Source organism: Magallana gigas, chromosome 1 (assembly GCF_963853765.1).
Source record: "Magallana gigas chromosome 1, xbMagGiga1.1, whole genome shotgun sequence".
Taxonomy (NCBI): Eukaryota; Metazoa; Mollusca; class Bivalvia; order Ostreida; family Ostreidae; genus Magallana; species Magallana gigas.
In genome coordinates, this window is record NC_088853.1 from 52602851 (window position 1) to 52624780 (window position 21930).

Sequence of the window (21930 nt, forward strand, 5' to 3'; positions counted from 1 at the left end):
TGAAAAATGAAGTTATTTCAGTGCTTGAGGGATTAACCTTATATCATACCTAAAACAATACGCAACATCAGTAACCCAAATCCGTTGATAATATCATACATTTTGCGGCCAAATACTACCAATAACGTATCTTGTTTTTCGGTTATATGTAGCATCTAATGGAGAGGATGAAGTAAAATGTTCCGAAATGAACCCCTTCCTCCCCATAGAGTCCATATATTAATGGTAAAAAGTGTCCATCAATTGTTGATCATCAATATTTTCCTTTCTACTTCTGAATGCCTAGCAAAGAACGGTTGGAATAAGCTGAAAAAAAAACAGGAAAATAAATCTGTACTTCTATTCAAATGATAATTTCTTAAAAAAAAAAAAAAAATTGTGTAAATTGTGACCCTACAGTAATACTGAAAGGTTGTTTTGGTGAGCGTGGTGACCATTAGGTCTCTTGTTTTAAATCATCCCAGCTGTTCATTTTTTTTCTTTTTTATGATGAATTTGAGCAATCTAAAAATTTGCCCCTTGATAACGAAGGCAAAGGAGTTAAAAATATATATTACATTGTAGGCTATACAGTATAATTATGGCGGTTCCCCCCTGAAATTTAAAAAAATAAAGCCAACTTTCTGGGTCGGGGCGTTAGAAAGAGGAAACAATTGCGTTGCCTGTTCATATGTTTATTTGACTTGCGTAGACTGGTTGTATTATGACAGATTTTTACAATTCTTTGAACAAGTTTTAAAGTTTCACGCATTATATATTTTCGTGAAAGTCTGAATTTATTTCCTCTTTGGTATAAAAATGTATTGATTATCTTCAGCAACATATCTGGAGTTTAAGGTGGTATTGATATGTAACAGAAAATTTAAATGCCATTGCTGTTACATATGTACGATTCATAAAAATATTATATTTTAGAATTTTAACATTTTAATATTTGAACAGCCTTTAATTTACTTCTACGACCAATGTGTTTACTTCTGTCTAGAAGCGTGTCAGATAATAAATGAATTATTGTTTTACAATTGCCTTTTATTTGCTCATTTTAGAAATTAAGCAACATTGGCGAGTAGTTTCATTACTAAATCTTTATAACTGACACGACAAATATTGTCATAAAAATAAAGTCCAGGAAACACAGCAGTGGCACGAGATGACAGCCGTTTTGATCTGCAATCATCCTAAATAAAGAAAATCATTGTAATACATGCATTTTTAAAATTACAAACATAACATTTATTTTCATTGCAATTATACCTGTTTTACTTTCATTATTAAGTATTTTAAAGAGACAGTACGGCGAACCTTATCAAAAAACCGACTTGAAAATATTTTCCGATCGGGTTCGGTATTTTTGAACTACTGATGGATCTAAAAACTTTCAGAAAATTAAAAAGTTCTCCATGAAATAAATCTAATTATTTCTTTGAAATTAATAAATACGTATAACCTATTCATAATTACATCGCAAGCCAACGTGTTACGGGATCAAGCCTTCAATTCTAATACGCATGCGTATTTACTGTAAACAAATCACATGCAAGGCTTGGACAGATTCTCCTGGATATGTTTGTTGATAAAAATATGCCATTTCTACTTCTCCCAGGTAATAAGTGTTCAAAGTTTTAAAAATAACCACAATTATTATTTTATAAACATGTACTTTAATTGCTTGATTATCGTAGGAGTTGCTACAACCTAAAGTCATTTTTGTAAATGAGGCCTCTTGAGGGGTTATTTGACATATTTATGTCTGTTCATTTTGAAATGAACCGAAATTGGTAAACCATCAATACATTATCGAGAAAGTGATGATGTGTTCCGTTTAGAGAGTCCCTCTAACCTCGTATACCATGATGGCCGTAGTCGGACGAAGATCTTGCAGTTCTTAGCACGTGTCAATTACTGTCAATCAAATTCCACGTGGACAAAAAACGAGATAAGATTATCCCGGTTTGTACGACCCTTGAGTTTCTGAAAGCTCATAATTACGTTAATTAGGTATGTGAAAGGAATTTTTATGTATTTCAACTATTACAATGAACGTTATTTCTTATTTCCTAACGATACAATGAGTAAATCTGAAGTTATTCACACGTGTGTTTTCATCTCTACCGTCTCTTTAAAGGATATTTTGAGGATTCAATTAAATCAAATCGCTGTACATAAAGTAAGTTTTACTTTCAATATCCCACTTTCAATACATGTTGTCTTATTAAAATACTGTCGATTCATCCAATTAAAAAGTGAATATCAACACTTCATTTTGAATATTACAGACAAATCAATACAAAACGCAATGTTTATTACAAAGTTGGTCTACATGTAATACGAGATATTTATCCATGTATTTGTTTTACAGACTTTTTTTTTCTTTCAAACTTTCATATATTAATCATCATAAAAAATATAGTAAGTGTATACTTACCTTTTTCAAAGATTTTTTGTAAGCAGCTTGGGTATCTCTCGATACATCCATTATAAGGAATAAAAAACAGAGGATGAGAAAAGAGCTGCCTTTCATTTTTTGACCTTGATAAAGAAAAAGTGGATTATGAATTCAAAAAGAAAAAATTATGTTGATTTAATTCCTCATAAAATAAACGTCGTTAGATGACCATTTGCAGACTTTCTTTCCTAAAGGGTTATTTCCAACTAATGTTTTTTCGTGAATATTCTGGGATATTTTTTAATTAGAGCTACACATGGACTTTATAATTCTTTAAGATTGGAAAATATCTCATGCGCATATATCCTAAAACAATTGTAGTATGTCCCTTATAGTTCAATTTTTCATGACAATGGTAACCCATATTCTTTTATTTGATCATTTTCACGCCAAAAAATTATTTCAAATTGTAGATATTATTAAATAACACATACATAATAAGTAGTAAAGTTTAAGACACTTTTTTGAATGTCTTGATACTAGTGTTGTTAACCAATGAAACATTGAGCTTATATGTATTTGTTTTCGGTAATATTAAACGACTTCGAATAGACTTCGAATAGACCTTATCAAAAAACCGACTTGAAAATAATTTCCGATCGGGTTCGGTATTTTTGAACTACTCATGGATCTAAAAACTCTCAGAAATTTTTTTTTAGGCCACTTACAAATTATGCCTACTGAATTCCTTAATTTAAAAATGTTTAGCATCTTCCTCACTCTTTGTCTATTTTTCTTAGAAAAGAAAATCAACAACGCTTTCAGTTGTAATATTGACGTATACAATTGAATTAAAGAATCAACAAAGCTTTTTTCGAGATATGCTGAATAAACTGTCATTCAAATTACACTTGTAAACCAATTCTCTACGAGGCCCAATATCAAGAATCCCCATGGGGTGACTCCAGAGCGACTATTTAGTTAAATTTCATTAAATTAAATTAATTATCAATTAAATCGGATAAATGTACAAATATAACTGCCGAAAACGAAACTATTACTCACGTATATGTAGTTTGGATCAGTGTTTTGAATTTTTTTCTAACAACAAATTTTTATGCACAAGGTAATCGAGTTAAGACTACCACTTGAAGGCGTAAAACAAAACAAAAGTACACCTTGTACTGTAACACTCTGTACATAAAAGAAATGAAAAAAAAATTATCAAGAAACACCCATCTCAGAATATGAACTCATTTGATTGATGTGTATTTTTTCTTTTCCCTTAAATTATCTTTTTTTTAAATCTACTGTCGGTATTTCAAAGGCATTTTCTTCAGCTTTTGCACAGTTACACATTTTCGTTTTTGCAACATGTTTTTTTCAATATCATTAGAATAAGTGGTTGCTCAATTTTCGTGCAATTCGTAGGTAGTCTTCCCCTTCGAAGTTAAATTCTCGACGAAAATGTTCACTGAAACTGTTAGCCGACGCATCAACGAAATTAAATTCCCTCAAATAAGCAAGTAACCCATATCCGTAATAATCGATAGACAATGAATTACATCCAACATATATGTACTTATATGATTTAAGCGGGTAAAAGTGACCAAAAAATATTTAATATATTATCGCTCAGATCAGCACTTACATTATTAGAACATTTCTTTAAAAACTTTACTCACCAGTTATTTGTTGCAAATGTCTAGAAATGGTGCCTTCCGACAGCAACTCCTCTCTCAGGTAAATTTAGAATGTGCATGCAGTGCAAAATAAATGTCTATTTTACATCATTCAAAATTTATGTTGATATCTTTTACTTTTATTCATCAATACAACAGAGACACATGTGATCTGTATACATTGTATTTCAATCTTTGTGTATCATATGTCACTTTTTAAAAATTTCTTTGGGTCAAATTATCATTGATTTTGGAAAACGTTGCTATTTAAAGATTCTTATATCATGATTTGCAGTAAGAGATATGCACTTGTATTATTTTATTTTAGTGATTGTGTAATTTCAGATACGAGGACCATATTTTATTACTGTTATTTCATTGTTCTAAATCAGCGAACATTTTTGCGAAGCATCATATTGTCGGAAATACTATCATCTTTGAGGCATATTTAAATATAACCTTTGTTTGAATGAAACTATGACAAGCAAGCAAGAATTTCTGAAAAAACATTTTACATTACTGCTTTACAACTTTTACTACGTTACCACTTTTACTCTTTTGTTGGTAAGTGAACAAAAATTGACGCGGCAGCATTATTCAGTGTGAATAAATGTCATCTTTAGCCGCTTTAGCTTTTCTTTCTTACATTTAGCCGATGAGTTGATTAGTACTATATGTCAAAACTGCAATAGAAACTAACTTATTCGCATATCTTATGGAAACCATTTGCATTCAGGAGTATGTTATTGAATGCAGAAGTAGTAATTGAGAAAGGGGGCCAACTTAAGTAGTTTTGCATAAAAGCTACAATAGAAAAACTCTGTTTTTAAACAATGTTTATGAATCAAGCTTGTAACTACATGTCAGTATCTAATAATACATGCATATATATACATATAATATTTTTCGTGTCTTTGCTATTTCGTGTAATAAGTTGGGTTTTTTTCTTTTCAGATCTCGTATCATAAATGAATAATTTTTACAGGGAAAACATCATTTCTTATTTTATTTGCAAATGCATGCACTTAAGTCTACCATCTGGTTTTTAAAAGGAATCATCTGAAGATATCTAAATGCATCAACTGTAGAAAATTTTAAATGTACATCAAAGTGACAAAGTTAATTATTTAAGTATTAAAATTGATAACATCTGGCCGGGTCAAGATATATAACGGTCAGGAAATTAGATTAATATCTTTTAAATGTGTGTTCATTGACGTTAAATCGTTCACCTTCTAGGTAACTCAATTATCTCTATTACATAGCAACATAAAACGTAGCAGATTAGATGGATTTAGTCGTCAAACATGAGGTTTATTGTTCTTGTTTTTATTTGGTCAGGTTTGTACATTTTTCATTTTTATGATCAGAAAAAAAAACTATTGTTAAATAATCTGTCTTCCAGGAGTGTCGGAACACGTCATTAACTAGCGTATCTTGTATTGAAAAGTAATGCTAGTTCTACGGAAGCGTATCGGGGCCTACACTTGTATGACTCAGAACTTCTGCCCCCGTGAAATTTTTCCGTATGTTACCAAAATATGAAAACTTATTTATGTCTATATACCTATAATGTATACATTTACATTGTTCTATCTCAATATTTCTTTCTCGATATAACTAAAACTCACTCTAAAGGTATTTTGTTTAAATTCGTATTTTGTTAAATCGATATAGCTGGTAGCAAAACATTGATCAATTACAGTAAGGTGACTTAAATTATGTTAACTTACCTCAATACAAGACAAACTTTTTGCATATTTAAAACGACATAATAGTTAATATGTTGATAAGACGATAAAAAGTATGACAGTGAATAAGTTATAACACAACAAGTGTAGGCCCCGATACACCGTCCGTAAAGTTTATCGAATATCTTAATCAAAGCACTGAAAGTACTGAGAGACGGAGGCATCATTGCAGAGGACAATAATCTAATAATTCTAAGTATTAAAGTACCGATGGGAGTTGATTTCATCGATTTGTATTAATCTTAAAATCAACGATATGTAATTTTGCATGCCAAGTAGTTTCTTATCCGTAATTGAAAAACGCATATTTTCATAATATGAATTTTTGGGCTTTTTAGACAGTTTTAAGAATTCTAGGAAAACATCATATGAATCATGTTGCGTAATATTTTAAGATGGAATAAATTCCATCAAACTATGTATCAGTAATGTAAATATTTTTGGAAAATTATATGGATCCAAGCAATATTTAACTATAATAATATTTTATGCTTCAGAATGCATTACATCGAATTTATCGATTATTTTCGAAAACAAGGTCTGTGGTTAGGTCCAAACAGAGTTTCACGTCCGGTTGGCCGGAGTAACTGCATAGGAGAGTTGGTAAAAATCAAAAAAATAATAATGGTTTTTTTGTCTTCAAATTTTGAGGTATAGAAGGTATAGAGTATCAATGAAGAGTTTGCAATACTTAATACTACAGGAAAGAAACTACTTTGTTAACATATTCATGCTCTTTTATTGAATATGCAAAAACAAATTATACACAAAAAATATTTTGTTAGTAAGTACTATGTATAATGATTCGCAATATATACTAAAATTTATGATATATAATCAATAAAAACGTTTGAACAGCGAACTTTTTTCATATGAAAAAATCGTTCATGCTTAATATCCCTAATGTTACATGTAGGTAGTACATGCACGATCTCAATCTCGCATAGTTGTTTTTCTTTTGCAGAATGTACGATTCGAATGTAGACAGTGATCAAATGTATTTCTAAGCGTTTAAGGGGTGTTTGTTTCATTTTTATCAGTGCATGCACCTTTGTGCAAGAGCCGACGAATTGTTTCATTTTACCAGAGTGTTGTTTGAATCTGGTAAAGGCTCGTCGACGTCTGTCATCAAGTATGTACATGTATTAGATAAACAATACACCTATGCAAATAGATATCCAGTGTAGCAAATTTTACTGCACGTTTTATCAGGCGAGGAAAAAAAATAAACGCTAACAACAGACACATTCTTTGTTATCTAAGAAAAAAAACCTGTGTCAAATATCTCGATAAACTTTTGTTGACGACGATGCATTTAGAAGGAAGCGATACTTTTGGGATCTGTTCATCCGTCATGAAATTCTTCATATTTTTGATCATCTGCTCAGGTTTGAATTGTTGCCATCATTGAATTATGTCAAAAGATTTAATTTAGATACTGCGTATCGTTAAACTTAATTGAAAGCATGCAAAAACATACTTTGGAAATATAAAATTTCGTGGTGGTTCAATTTTTGTCGAATTCATGGGTACCTCTCATATACGAATATACATCCTCCACGAATTAATAAATTGGGGTTTCAAAGTCATAGTCCCCTTTGTAAGTATAAGATTATATTACATGAAATTACGTCCCCGACAACCTGTTAAAACAATCCGCGAAAATTGATTTCACAAATTTTAATGATTTCACAATTATAATATAACAGTAGACATGTTTTAAAAAAAAAATCAGAACACTATTTTAATGTTTAGGAGTCAGCTTTTCATAAATAAGCCTACTTTACATGACAGGGTTTATTATAAGTGCCACCGGTGAGGAGGCCTGTGTGGACAAATTACCAGACTGTGCTAGTTACACCACGCGATCCTGCAAACCTCCATACGTGCAATGGGCTTACAAGAACTGTCCATCTTCCTGTGGATTCTGTCGTAAGTACAAAGTGGTGTATAGAGATGTGGCTTTAGTACACTTTTATATTTGATAGAAATAAATGTTTTAAAACAATCTGAACGCTTAATCCTAACATTTGTCCAAAATGCAGATGATTCCTTGCGTGTACCAAGGTATCAAGGTACATGAGTTGTAAAGATAAAAAAAATGACTTCTTGACTGTTTGAACCTATTGCATAATTTACTGATAATGTGTTAATGTTTTAAGCTTCCTGAACGAAACGATTTTTTTTATAACTGACAAAGAAATGCTATATATTCTAAATATATTTTACATGATATACGTATAGGCAAGCCATGTATAGACAACTTGGGTGATTGTGAAGAATACGGCAAAGCAGCATGCGCGCCTCAATATGAAAAATGGGCGAGGCAAAACTGTGCCAAATACTGCGGATACTGTGGACCAGGTAATATTTCATATTCAGTACAATTCAGTTCATACATGTAACATCATTAGCAACACCAATGATCAATTGACGATATTAATTTTATTTAATAAGTATTATTATTATGCTTAATAAACCTGATTTTTTTTAATTCGGCGCACATTTAACAATTCTGTAACAAATGAAAACTACTACATGCATAATTTATCATTTAAAATGTTTAATATTAAAATTACAATAGATATAGATTGTGCATATGGTGTTTGGATGAATTTGTCGTCGTGCTCAGAGTCAACGAGCGACAGTGAATGGTATGTACAAGTAAGATCGATCACTCCTGAGTCTAATGACGAAGATGATTTGCCAAGGAACTGTGATGAAACTTTGATTCGGTATAATTCTTGCAAAGGTAAAACATTATATATTTATGAGGTTTGTTTGCATAGTAACATTCGATAAAAGTTAAATAAAAGCAGTCTGCATTTTGGTAGAAATGGTTGATTATGTTACAGAATATTTCCTTCTAACACCCTCTGTTAAATACATGTATGAATTTAAACGTGTTTTATCCTTTATTTTTTTTTAAAGATTCACAAGTGACTCAACAAAGTGATCTTAATTATATTGGGGAACATCTTGATATTCGCCTTGCAGTTGTCGATAATCTGAAACATAATGGATTGAAACACAAACTTAGCCTTGTATTGACGAACACAGGAAACAAAACAGTAAAGCCTGGTGATTGGAGTATCTACTTTTATAGCTTTTTAATGATAGAGCCTGAACACTTGCCAAAGGCCAAGGAATACATTTTGCCGCATTACAATCTAAAACTGATGCATATAAAGGGAAGTCTGTTTAGTATCACCCCAACGAATGGATTTCCAAATTTAACATATAACCAGTCTCATTACTCCGAGTTTTTTACCCAATACTGGAGCGTGACAAAGACGGATGGGATGTCCAACTGGTACGTTGCAGCACCGTCATTCGAAGCCGTCAATATTGCATCTACTGCATTTGGAAAGAAATTTATTGATTAATCCACTTCAGTGCGACAGTGGAAGAGAACCAGGGCAGACCGCTATAATCCATTTACAGCACAGGCACGCTATAGACGTTACACTATTCAGGATTTTGAAAAGGCTATAAAACTAGTAATTCCAACTCCAAAACTAGTGAATCGAAATTCTGATGGTTTTCTAAGTGTCATAAATTTATCTGTTTCATACGAGTCCCTGTTGAAAGAAACTGCAAGTTTTTTATCAGGTTTGTCATTCTTTTTTTTAATTTTGAATATTAAAAGCAATTTAGAATTACAAGCATTGTTTAATACCTGCGTATCATTTTATCTTGTAAATTAATTGTTATGCATCTCTTTACAGAAAAACTGAATTTAACATTAAAATTACTTGGCAATGCAACCAAAAGAATACACAACACGATACAACTCTCGGTCAATCCTACTATTAGCAACAAAAGTGAAGCCTATTATATAGATGTACAGATTTCGAATAAATCAATAAATATCATTGGACAATCTTCGTCAGCAGTATACTATGGCGTCCAATCGTTGCTTAGTTTAGTAGCCGGCTCGCCTGACAATGCTAGTGTCCCAGACGTGTATATTGAATACGAACCTCGTTATGAATTTCGAGGAATGCACGTAGATGTCGCTCGGAACTTCCGCCCAAAATCCGATATCATTCGCTTGATGGACGGAATGGCTATGTACAAAATGAATAAACTTCATTTACATCTGAGTGATGATGAAGGGTGGAGGATTGAAATTCCCGGATTACCAGAACTTACAGAAGTTAGTAACTTTATCTATGTTTACAGATAAATAAATGATTTTATATGACAATCCTATTTGTACTAAATATGGAAGATGTGTATTGAAAGTAAAGTCAATTTGTTCAAATTCGTAGAATAGCCACTAAAGTCTGTAAATAAGAACCATTTACCCAGTTTTCAGCATGACACATCTCTACGGAAAAAGAAAGCCTTTAAATAAATATGTCTCTCTAAAATCATAGACAAAAACTTTTGTTTAATTTCTGCTTTCTGTTTTGAAGATCCATTTAAATCAGACAGCATTACAATGTATAATTAGCATAGATTAGATGATGAACAATCTTTTAAACATTTCATTTTCGACAAATTTGTCTACTTTTGTACGTATAAATGTTATTTACTGAGATAGAGACCCAGTGCAATACCCCCCCCCCCCCACCCCAAGAAAACAATTGTTGTTTTTAAGTTTTACACATCCATACTGTGACGTATATTCTTTTAAAAAACAATAACAGCAAGTGTAATATTCATAAGTATTTTCCATCCGTAATTTAGTTATCTAACAGCCCAGATTGGTTAGAGCGTTCACTACGAATCTGAAAGTCATGAGTTCGAATCTCGCTGGAGCTTTTTTGATTATTACTGTTACAAAAAATATTAAAACGTAATTTTGTAAATTTAAAAAAAAGCACATTACATTAATTACATCTACATCTGAATGTCATTTTATTGTTTTCATATTCACGCACATCATATTTCGCATTGATTCTTTTTTTTTTATCTTTAAGTTGTGCTAAATTCTGTGTTGCATTATCTTTTCTTAATTATACCCGTGTTAGTAAATACTTTTATTTCGGTTCTTTGATATACTGTTATACCTATTTATGTGAACTAAATCCCGCAATATTTTGTTCGTAAAGATAAGATATCTTGTATGTGAACTAAATCCCGCAATATTTCGTTCGTAAAGATAAGATATCTTGTCAAAATTTACAGGGTTAAAAAGCTTAAAACCATATTGCAACAACGTTTTGGAATTTGTCGTTGGTATTAAATAAAATGAAAAATATCAAATAAGTCTTCATATACACGACAAAAAAAATTCTATAACAACTTTAGACTGTAACCAAGTCAGACCAATTTTAAGTTTACATGTACAATGTACACAGGGGTCGGAAGCATTTGATCTAGATCTAGGCTAAATGTCACAGCAAGCCATCTACCCACAACCATTTTTCATGACGAGTATCAATTGAGTAAGGCGTGCAAGTAACCACAAACCCAGTGTCAAAATCAAAACTAAAGGACCTGGCAAAATATCTTTCACATATCTCTGACATATACTTTTGACCGTCTGTCTTGCATCCTATGCCGATTTAAAGTCATGCACTTACAAAAACGCATTTAAAGTAGGGATGTGCACAACAACAGAACACAATATCTAAATTAAGATTAAAATAAATTTAAGGTAAAAATAACATTTTTTTTTACCAAGATTTATTAAATAATATATCTTCTTGAGATTTAGATCTGCTGTAACTGCACCTCTGTAGGTCTCGATCTATTGTTTTTTACTCGTGAAGAACTGAAGCTTTTAGGTTTTTTTAGAATCAGAGACCTGCAGCTAAAACTGTTATATGTTTCGTCTTCTGGTGAATATACTTTTCCATATACATGAACGTTATCTTTAAGCCGTAATTTTAGTTAACAATTTTAATAAAAGCAAAGAGAGTTTTATTACATTAAGTTGACGAAGTATAAAATGAAATATGGACTATTGTGCAAAACAGTGTATAAATTTTTATACACATTGTTCCTAGGTTTCAGGAAAAAGATGTCATGACCTCAGAGAAAGAAAATGCTTAGTGCCGCAACTTGGTTCTGGTGCAGATACATCTACATCTGGTTCAGGATATTACACTGTGTCAGACTACAAGGACATTATAAAGGAAGCTCAAAGACGCTATATTGAAGTCATACCGGAAATAGACACACCTGGTCACTTCCGCGCCGCAATTAAAGCTATGGAAGCGAGGTTTTGAAGTATGAAAAGGAAAATATTACCACAGCCAAAGAGTACCGACTAGTCGAAAGTGGTGACTCAAGCAAGTATTCATCTGTTCAAATGTTTAATGACAACGCTTTGAATCCATGTATAGACTCGACATATTTGTTCTATGAAAAAGTAATAACAGAAATCCGAAATATGCACGTTGGGTTGACTTTCTTTCATTTTGGGGGCGATGAAGTAGCCAATGGGGTTTGGTTAAATTCTACAAAATGTCGCCATTTGGCTTACTCCAGAAATTTCACCGAGCCGATATCAGTTCATTTGAAAAAATATTATGTCCATCGTGTCGCAAATATTTCTCATCGCCTGGGACTTAATCTTGCTGGATGGGAAGATGGTTTTGTTGATGAAAAAGGAATCCCCTACAACCGAATGTCTTTACCAAATAAAGAAGTATACACAAATGCTTGGCAAAATATCTGGGAATGGGGAAGTGCAAAGAGGGCATACATACTTGCAAACAATGATTATAAGGTAGCTAATTAATTACTTGTATTAATTGTAAATTAAAATAAAGATATAGTGTAAATTGTACCTTTGCGTAAGTAGCATAAGCGCATGTTAAACCAGTGTATGATGTAATCTTATTTTTAAAGGTTGTAATGTCACAGGCAACTCATCTGTATTTTGATTCGCCACCTGAGCCTGACCCAGAAGAGCCTGGACTTTATTGGGCCTCACGGTTCATAGATACCATGAAAACATTTCAGTTTCTTCCAGATAGGTTGTATGAAAACATCGATGCTAATCGGTTTGGCGAGCCACTAACAAACACAGATGTGTGTGGGCAAAGAAATGAACGATGTCCCGAATTGATAAAGAGAAACAACATTATTGGTGAGTAATCTACCAACTTCTAATTGAAAAAAGTAAATGTTGATGACTTAGTTTCTTATTTAACAGAACCACTAGGTCATATATTCTTTTTCCGTTTCCATCGGTTGTGCGTCGGTAGTCCACTTAAGACAAATTTCAGCGTCATTGTCTTACATTTAATCCTTTCGGCAGGGCTTAATAATCTTGTATTTAACACACCTGTGACAAAAAAACTGTTTGGGACTATCATTTTTGGGGTCACCTCTAGTCTAGAAATTTATCATCATATAATAACTTTTCGCATATATTCTTTTTTTCAAAAACGCCAAATAAACTAGACTGAATAAAATACTTAAGAAAATATTACATATTCAGCGAAATATTGTATTTTGTGGCAGAGGGTTTTAAAAGGTTTAACTACTTTTATTTAGCTTCCTAACTGTCAGTGGAGACAAACTTTCTCGGAGTTTTTACTAAAACGACATCTTAATGTTGTGCAAAAACATATTTGAATAATTCTTTTGGCGTACTTGGGTTATTGTTAATAAAAACAAGAAAAAAATGAACTCTAATTTTGGCCTAAAATTACTACTTTTACTTTTACATGAAACATTAGATTTATGTCAGTTTGTATACAAAGTTTTGAAAAGATGACATTACTATTAATTTGTCATTTGCATTATAATGTGATTTCTCCAACATTTTGTAACGATCTTACCATATGTTTTATATTCATTATACTGGCAACACCACTGAGGCAAGTTTTTTTTTAACTTTAATGTATTACCAATATGTTCTTAATTGACAGACATTATGTGTTCTTAAGTTATGAATTTTTATGCAAACTTTGAGCAATTATTTCAAGCAAATATATCATTTTTGTTTGGGTTCCATATTTTATAAAAATGGCATGTGACATAAAAAAAGAAAACATTTTTAATCCCCATCTTTATATGAAAGAATGACAATTATCTAAATGTTTGGCAAATGATTGGCCTTATATGCGTTTCAGGTGCAAATTTCCTTAAACATTATTATTTCTTTTCCTTGGTATCTAGCATACAGAAAAAAAAAAATAAAAAAAAATAGGGATCTGTCGTGAAAACTATGAATAATTAAGAGTCGGGGAATCAATCTACGAGTTTTCACAAACTTTTGCCGTATGAATGTTTATCATACGTAATTGAACACCCCGCCATTTTTGTTAAATCTCATATTAACTTTTAGATCGGAGGCACTGTTTTTTAATTTGAAATTAGATTGCTTTTTCTTATTGAGTAATTTGCTTCAACTCATTTAAAAGATAAAAATTATATTATATAATTATATAAATCATTGCATCAACTTTAAAACTATTTTTCTACAGGTATACAAGGTCATATATGGAGCGAAACGATAATGACGTCAGAAATTTTTGACTATATGCTGTTTCCCAGAATTTTATCTGTAGCGGAGAGAGCTTGGCATAAAGCAACATGGGAAGACTTAGATACACCAGAAAGAACTCAAACCTCATTCGCAGACTGGGAGGAATTTGCTAACACAATAGCTTACAAAGAACTAGATCGTCTTCAGAGTTTGGGGATAAAGTACAGAATTCCTCTACCTGGAGCTATGTAATAACATTATCAAAAAAAAATCCCCTTATCATATTGCACATGTTACATAAACTGCTTTTTCTATCTTAAATACCTTGATTTTTGTACTTACATGTAGAAAGATAAATGGCACCTTCCATGCCAACACAGAGTTTCCAGGTCACATTGTTCAGTACAGTTATGACGAGGGTGTAACTTGGTTTGATGTTTTTGACGGATTCCATCCTAAACGAAATACGATTTTGCTTCGTTCAAGGTTCACTTTTTATCTATTTGATATACACGCTTCCTTTCTAAATAACGATTAGTTTAGAGACTTTGGGGTTCTGAATTAATTTGCTAACTTAAATGTTCAGGTAAACATCACTGTAGAATTATTTAAACATCTAGTTTTGTAATCTTTAGCATTTGAAGATTTATTATTATTGTTAGCTAGCCTAATCCATATTGATTTGTTTCTAATTGTTTTAAAAGTACTCGAAACAGAGAACGCGTCAGCAGGCCAATCCCATTTCATTTGGGTAAGGTGATAATTTTTCATCTCCTATTTTCTTCTCATTTATGATAGTTCTAAATGCAAGAGATTATAAGCATCATACATTTATGAATCAGCAACGCATACTTTTTCAAAATGAGGTTTCTTTTCACGGGGGTTTGTTATGTGTCGTGAAAAATTAAGAAAATACAATATATTATCAACTTCCACGAAAAGGTCCGTAACATATGATTTAAAGGATTGTTTTCGAAACACCAGATAACACATACAATGTATTTTATAATCACTATTTCCATAAATCGGTGAATCTAAAACATTTAATTAAGTTTCAATTAAGCTCAAAGTTAAACATCGTGTGATCATTTAATCTAATTCGTAATGCAATAGGTTTGATTAATATTTTTTTGTGTTGTTCTGATTTGAATTTCAGACGAGCCTGTGCCATTATCAGTCCAGCATCAGGTTGATTACTTAGCTGAAAACATTGTGATTAGTTACAACGTTGTAAGCAACATAGAAACAAACCAAACTTTTACGGCGAACGTTACGATAATAAACAAAGGGAAGGAAGACATTTTCTATGGAAACTGGGAAATATACTTCTTTTCAACACATCTTATTCAACCTGATAGCTACCCTTATCCGAAAGGATATCTTCTGCCAAACTGCGAAATGAAAGTGTTTCATGTAGCCGGATCTTTATTTAAATTAAAACCAGAAAGGCAATTTCACTTGTCCAATAAAAATGGTGTAACATGTACATTAAAAGCACAGGGTTACCAGGTAGCAAGGAGTGACTCCATGCCCAATTGGTACGTTGCAGCCGAAGGTATGCAAGCCAAAGAAATCTTGTTCACGAGGAACGAGACTTTGCTTTTTGTAGGGCCTTTAAATCAACCAGAACAGTATCTACGTTTTCAAGGAGACGTCCTTTCTCCATTTACACCGGAAGAAAGATTTCAAATTAATGACGCCACAAACGAGAAAGACACTGAGCCCAAACATGTCATTCCTACCCCGGTGCACATACATTTCAACAACAGAAGTATAATAATTGATGACACGTGGGTGATGCATGTATCGACTGATTTCCCTAACGAATCAATGTTGATTGCAGGTTTGTAGCAAAACATACTTTAGTTTAATATGGATAATAAATCATTTACTTTTGAAATTACATCAATTTTATTTGGTGTTGAAGTACTTTAAACAAGTATAATTTGCAGTCACTTTTTCAGCTGCTTCATATAACAAATTTAAATCATTTTCCAGATTTATTAAACATCAGCACCAGCTTAAGAAAGACATCGATAAAATATATTGAACTTCAAAAGTTATCGCATGTGCATATTCTTGATAACAACCGCACTAGAGACGAATCGTATGAAATCAATGCATCGCCCCACGCCATCACAATTTCAGCCCAAACAAGTAAAGGAGCATTTTACGCCTACAAGACTCTAGCATTTTTAAAAGAAACCCGCAATGGATCAAACCATCTTCCAGTCTTTACAATAAGAGACCAGCCTCGATTTCCATACCGAGGACTGCATCTCGATGTCAGCAGAAATTTTCAACCGAAAAAAGAAATTTACAAGCTCTTGGAAGTCCTGTCTATGTACAAGTTGAACACACTTCACTTTCACCTGACGGATGATGAAGGATGGCGCCTTGAGATCCCGGGAATTCCTGAGTTGACAGCGGTAAAAGTTATACACATCGTATTCATATCAATTATGTAAATGTATCGATTATGTTAAAGACAGATTTTACTTAAAAAGGGGTATAATTATACTCAAGATCACTTTTTTTATTGATAATACAATTTTTGAAAGAGTTTTTTGAACTTTTAATTAAAGAAAAGGGGATTATTGGAACCACACACCTCAATCATGTTCTGTGTTAACGTGTGAGGTATTTTTGTTGTAGGTTACAAGTAATCCTTTTATAAGACAAAATAATAATCTTATTGTGTCAATTCTGTCTGATACAACATCACATTAAACACATCTGATAAAATGTAAATAATGTTAACATTAACGAAAATTTTTCTTTAGGTGGGTTCAACAAGATGCCACGATCCCCAAGAGGAGGAGTGCGTTGTTCCTCAACTTGGATCAGGGGCGTCTAAAACTGCGTATGGTTCCGGTTATTATACAATCAACGATTATAAAGATATCCTCAGATATGCCAACGATCGTCATATTCGCGTTATACCGGAAATATCGCTACCAATTCATACACATGCAGCGAAAAGGGCAATGGAAGTCCGATACCGAAAGTACATGAACTATGGGAATAAATCCGCTGCTCATCAGTTCCTTTTGACGGATTTCGAGGATAAAACAGAGTATTTGACAATGCAGATGTTTAAGGATAACGCCATTAATATATGCATGAATTCAACATATGAATTTATTCGCCACGTAGTTAGATCTATCAAAGATATGCATGTCGACATTCAACCCTTGCGGACGCTACATATAGGAGGTAATGCTATTCAATGAGAATATTTTTTAGCAATAGTACAAAAAAGTCCACTCAATTCAGATAGAAAAACAAAAGTAGTATTTTGACATAGATACATGCACCTTTAACCATAGACAGATAATAAAAAAAACCTGAGACTTATTAGAATGTTCAAGATAAAGCTAAAAATACACTGATGTAATAAAAATTATCCAATGATTGAATATATTAGGTGATGGAATGGCTGATGTTTGGTCCAACTCATCTGATTGTCAAACCCAAAAGATAGTCAATGGTGTAAATGACACCCACCATTTACGACAATACTTTGTCTCTAAAGTTTCAAAGATATTAGATGACGAGGGTTTAAGAATGGCTGTCTTTGAAGACGTTCTGAGTAATGAAAATACACTATTGAATGTGACCGAAATATCCCCTAAAAGGTAAGGTTTTGAGTATCTCACTCCTTTTTAACTTGATATTATGTAAAGTAATGCTATCAGTGATTAAAAGTCAAGTATTACACTTTTTGTCTTTCAAAACCCTTTTTCTTCTTCATTAACTTACATTTAATCTTGTTTTTAATATCTGAAGAGATGTGATGGTTCTGAACTGGAACAATATATGTGAATGGGGCAACGGAGAGAGTGCTTATAAGCTGGCTAATGCAGGTTACAATGTACGTTTCAACTACGTTTTCTTGAAATCCTTAATATAACGTACTATTATGATGATCAAAATGCACTAAATAAAAATATAGTATTCAATAAAACTCAATTTCGTCAATACTTTCAATGGGAGTTTGATTTTTAAAGTTCATTTTTAAGTTGTTTATCCATTGTTTTCCTGTTAATACTTGTTTTACATAATCAAGCATATGTTACAGGTCGTAATCGGGCACGCGACTCACCTATATCTGGACCATACACACGAGCCCGACCCAAAAGAACGCGGTGCCTCCTGGGCATCGCGATACATAGATACTCGGAAAATATTCGGCTTTGTACCTTCAAATATATATTACAATCCTGATCAAGACTCCAATAACAAACCTTTCACACAAATTGACATTTGTCCATCCAATGGGATATGTACAACATTAAAGAGACCAGAAAATATCATCGGTTAGATTTAAATACAGATATTCAAAAAAATGTAATTGAACAAGCTTGACATAATACCGAGTTTTCAGAATTTCCTTTTGTTAAATCGATTTTAGATAATATTTTGGATATGAGAAAAAATCAATCAAAAACAAAAACTCAAACAATAAAATGATTAAACATTATTTTCAAATTGTATTTAACGTATAAGTGAACAGTTTATACTTTTTCCAATCTTGTTAGACCTATACATGTTTTCGGGTTATCTTTCACTGATATTGCATTATAATATTTAAGTCTTTGTTTTGTTTTATTTTTTGTTTTATTTAAACAGTATTTTTATCTAAAAAAAAACACAATAAGGCCCTCAAAATGCATGTTTTTGTTTAGGTATGCAAGCGCAAGTTTGGACAGAGGCAATGCGGACCGTTGAAGAACTTCATGAAATGATTTTTCCAAGACTGCTGGGCGTTGCTGAACGCGCGTGGCATGAGGCATTGTGGGAAAGAACAGAAGATAAAGTGGAGAGAATCCGCAAAACTAATGAAGAATGGACCTCGTTTTCAGCGGCTTTGACAAAAGAGTTCATGAGATTGGACAAAATGGGGGTCATGTACAGATTACCTCCTCCAGGGGCAAGGTAATAGTGGTATCAAATAGCGTACACATACATTATTGCAAGGTATTTGTAAAATGTGTAAGAACAAATGGACCAAGTACGTATATTCAACAGTGTATATGATAAACATTATTGGTACAGATTGAGAATTATCAATCGCATCGTAATTATAAGCTCATAAATATCTATAAGAATGTCTTTTTTTCCCTTAAAGCTTGCAATATTTCATGTGAAGCAAAGATGAAAAGCATGTGTCTTTAAATTCGTAGATAACTTAAAAAGCATTTAAAATGCATATTTATTAACTTAACTGTTATGAGAACCATAGCAAGTTTATTGTCCCTTGACACAGCAACTATTTCCCGAGGCAAAGATGAGGTGAATAGTTGCTGTCGAGGGGGACAATAAACTTGCTATCGTTTTCCTTGCCAGTAAATAGGTATTTTATTATATTTAAGTAAACTTTTTTTATCGGAGATGCAAATTTTTTATGATAAAGAAATAAGAGTTATCTGACTTTGAATTAAATGAAGCGACTTGGATTACGTCAAATGGATTCCAAGGTTAAAAACGAGAAAAATTGAATGCCGCCAGGAAATAGTTTCGTTGACATTTCACCAGGGGTAGATAGCACGAGAACTATTTCACTTTTAGATAGAAAAATACATGTTTAGTCGTCGTAATTTTACATAGAAAATTATCACAGAAGTATAATAATATTTCATATACTGTAATGCATACTTAGGTTGATAAACGGAGCTGTTAGAGTGAATACGACGTTTCCGGGGATGCATGTAGAATTCAGTCTTGATAATGAACAAACATGGTCTGTGGTGACGACAGACATGATAATTGTGGGAAAAGAAGACGTACACTTTCGAACGAGGTAAGATAAATTGTTGATTACTAGCGCTAAAGAAAAACATTTATGGCCCTGTTAATGCTCATTGATAATCACGCAAAAATTTCAGGTGAGATACATGAGTTTTATTACATATATTTTTGAATCTATGTTTAGTATTTATTTTTTCATATTTTACAGGTCTGCTGATGGGTCACGTTTTAGCCGAGTTGTAACTATCAAAGGAAATTGACATTTTTGTAATTAAGTTTGTCCATTTTTTTTCTTTGAGTTCGTACTTATAATTTGATAATAAATAGTTCATCCATTATTTATGCATTATTAACAAGAATGGAGGAGGAGTAGCAGTCTATATGTGTTTCCTATTTCTTTTAAGTTGTGTATATTTAGGTTAATAATCAGTCTATCTCTCTTGTTTAGGGTTGATTTTCTGAATCATTCTGGCAACTAAATGAATGACACTATCACACATTGTGTTAATAACGATTACTTTAGCTACATAGCAATTCAAGCATATTTTAATTTTTTCAGTATCTTTATACAAAAAAAAAAACAACATATAAATCAGTAGAAATTATGCGTAACGATCACAATCGACAACGTGTACGAACAGAGGAAATTTGAGCTGATATCTGTACAATGTTCATAAAAGTATTGGCTAACATAAAAAAAAGTTCTAAATTGCCAGTGTTCCTTTGCCATGAATAACAACATGGTGGAAAAGGAAGAGTTTTAAGGTAATTTAAAAACCTGTAAATCGCACCAATCTTTCTTCGAGGAACAATAAAAAAAAATGATTTAAAGTCACTACAGTAAGCAACACGTTTCGCCAACAAAAAACTGTACCTACCTGAACTTTTTGCTGATGTAACATTCCCTCTCCAGAATTTATACGACACACTTCTGGGAGAACCACCGATGATAGAAGTCAATAAAATTAAGTTTGACGTCACAGTGATTTTGCACTATGCTTCCCACTATTTAAGAGATGGTCCAAACATCTGTGCTGCGTGTTACGTGTAGTACATGTAAGTACTCGCTATTTCAGAGTTAACCTCGAATCTTCGGCTGATTAGGTTTTTTTTGACATTCATTAACTTGGTTAGGGGAATACTATGCATGCAAGATCTATGCTTGATTTACTGTCATATTGATCCAAATGTGCATTGCATACGTTTGGTAGCTGCGGAAATTTAAAGAAAAAATATTATCTTTAGAACTACATGAAGCAACATTAGTTTGTAATGAAAAAAAGGGGAAACAATCAACAGTTTTAATATCTAGTTTAAAGTTGCTTTAAACATTAAAATGTAAATGGGATATTAAATGGAAAAGGAAAACTCCTACAACGAACATATCGCGTAACATATATTTTTTAGCTTCGGATTCATGGTAGGGGTAAAAGTATTTAAAAGAGAGCAATGTTTTAGGATATGGCAAGTCTGCAGATTGTTTAGCTAACATTGATGAGAGATACGTGTATGCGGGGTTCGTTTTGTGCTCGCCCGAATCGTCATACCGTAAAACAGTTTAATAGTGTATGAATGTTATCAAATCTTGAAGCTATTGTTAGTGTAACACTTGGTAGAATAAAAATAAAAGTAGTACTTGTATATTTATACAGTCAGTTGAAGCATATCTTTTACAGCATACACCATAGCATAGCATAGCATTTAAATCTCATAGCATAGCATTGAAATCTCATACCATAGCACATATAATATCATAGAATCTCATTCGTTATAGCATACCATAGCATGGCATAGCATAGCATACAGCATTATTTTTACTCGGTTTTAAATCTTTTTATTTGGGGGAATAAATGCTCATATTGCGGATAAATGATTAACTTTCGCTTTTTATCATTTTACTTCCATATGTGTGGAACTCTTCTGTGTATGGAGGTGTTTTTGTTTAAATCTCATAGCATACCATAG

At 32.4% G+C, this 21930-nt stretch overlaps 2 protein-coding genes and 1 long non-coding RNA gene across 4 annotated transcripts in view; 2 read left to right on the forward strand and 1 right to left on the reverse strand.

Moving 5' to 3' along the window:
* LOC117686878 (fucolectin) overlaps nucleotides 1–21930 on the forward strand; it is a 122242-nt gene that overhangs the window by 34225 nt on the left and 66087 nt on the right. The window lies entirely within an intron of this gene.
* Nucleotides 1043–4615, reverse strand: LOC105337620 (uncharacterized). Its single transcript, XR_010712134.1, has 3 exons — nucleotides 4072–4615; nucleotides 2426–2529; nucleotides 1043–1178 (listed from the first exon to the last, which is right to left on the reverse strand). It is a non-coding gene; the product is annotated as an uncharacterized lncRNA (long non-coding RNA).
* LOC105336206 (beta-hexosaminidase) lies at nucleotides 5362–20303 on the forward strand. Of its 2 annotated transcripts, none has more exons than XM_034466403.2 (20): nucleotides 5362–5409; nucleotides 7614–7751; nucleotides 8064–8183; nucleotides 8404–8571; nucleotides 8751–9431; nucleotides 9548–9978; nucleotides 11780–12504; nucleotides 12627–12867; nucleotides 14213–14462; nucleotides 14563–14700; nucleotides 14919–14965; nucleotides 15371–16057; nucleotides 16213–16643; nucleotides 16998–17430; nucleotides 17642–17852; nucleotides 18004–18088; nucleotides 18296–18533; nucleotides 18903–19152; nucleotides 19877–20017; nucleotides 20174–20303. In XM_034466403.2, exons 7-20 carry the CDS (start codon nucleotides 12085–12087, stop codon nucleotides 20223–20225), a joined length of 3624 nt encoding a protein of 1207 aa, XP_034322294.2. In that variant the 5' UTR covers nucleotides 5362–5409; nucleotides 7614–7751; nucleotides 8064–8183; nucleotides 8404–8571; nucleotides 8751–9431; nucleotides 9548–9978; nucleotides 11780–12084; the 3' UTR covers nucleotides 20226–20303. The 2 variants fall into 2 exon arrangements, with proteins under 2 accessions (XP_034322294.2, XP_034322292.2); XM_034466401.2 differs by having other exon boundaries at nucleotides 8410–8571.

What these genes read in the sequence shown, in the direction of transcription:
- LOC105336206 (XM_034466403.2), top strand. Translation starts at nt 12,085, where the DNA reads ATGTTTAATGACAACGCTTTGAATCCATGTATAGACTCGACATATTTG. An exon ending in ATTCCTCTACCTGGAGCTAT is followed by an intron (nt 14,463 to 14,562) that starts GTAATAACATTA and finishes ACTTACATGTAG; the next exon opens with AAAGATAAATGGCACCTTCC. An exon ending in GCGGACGCTACATATAGGAG is followed by an intron (nt 17,431 to 17,641) that starts GTAATGCTATTC and finishes TGAATATATTAG; the next exon opens with GTGATGGAATGGCTGATGTT.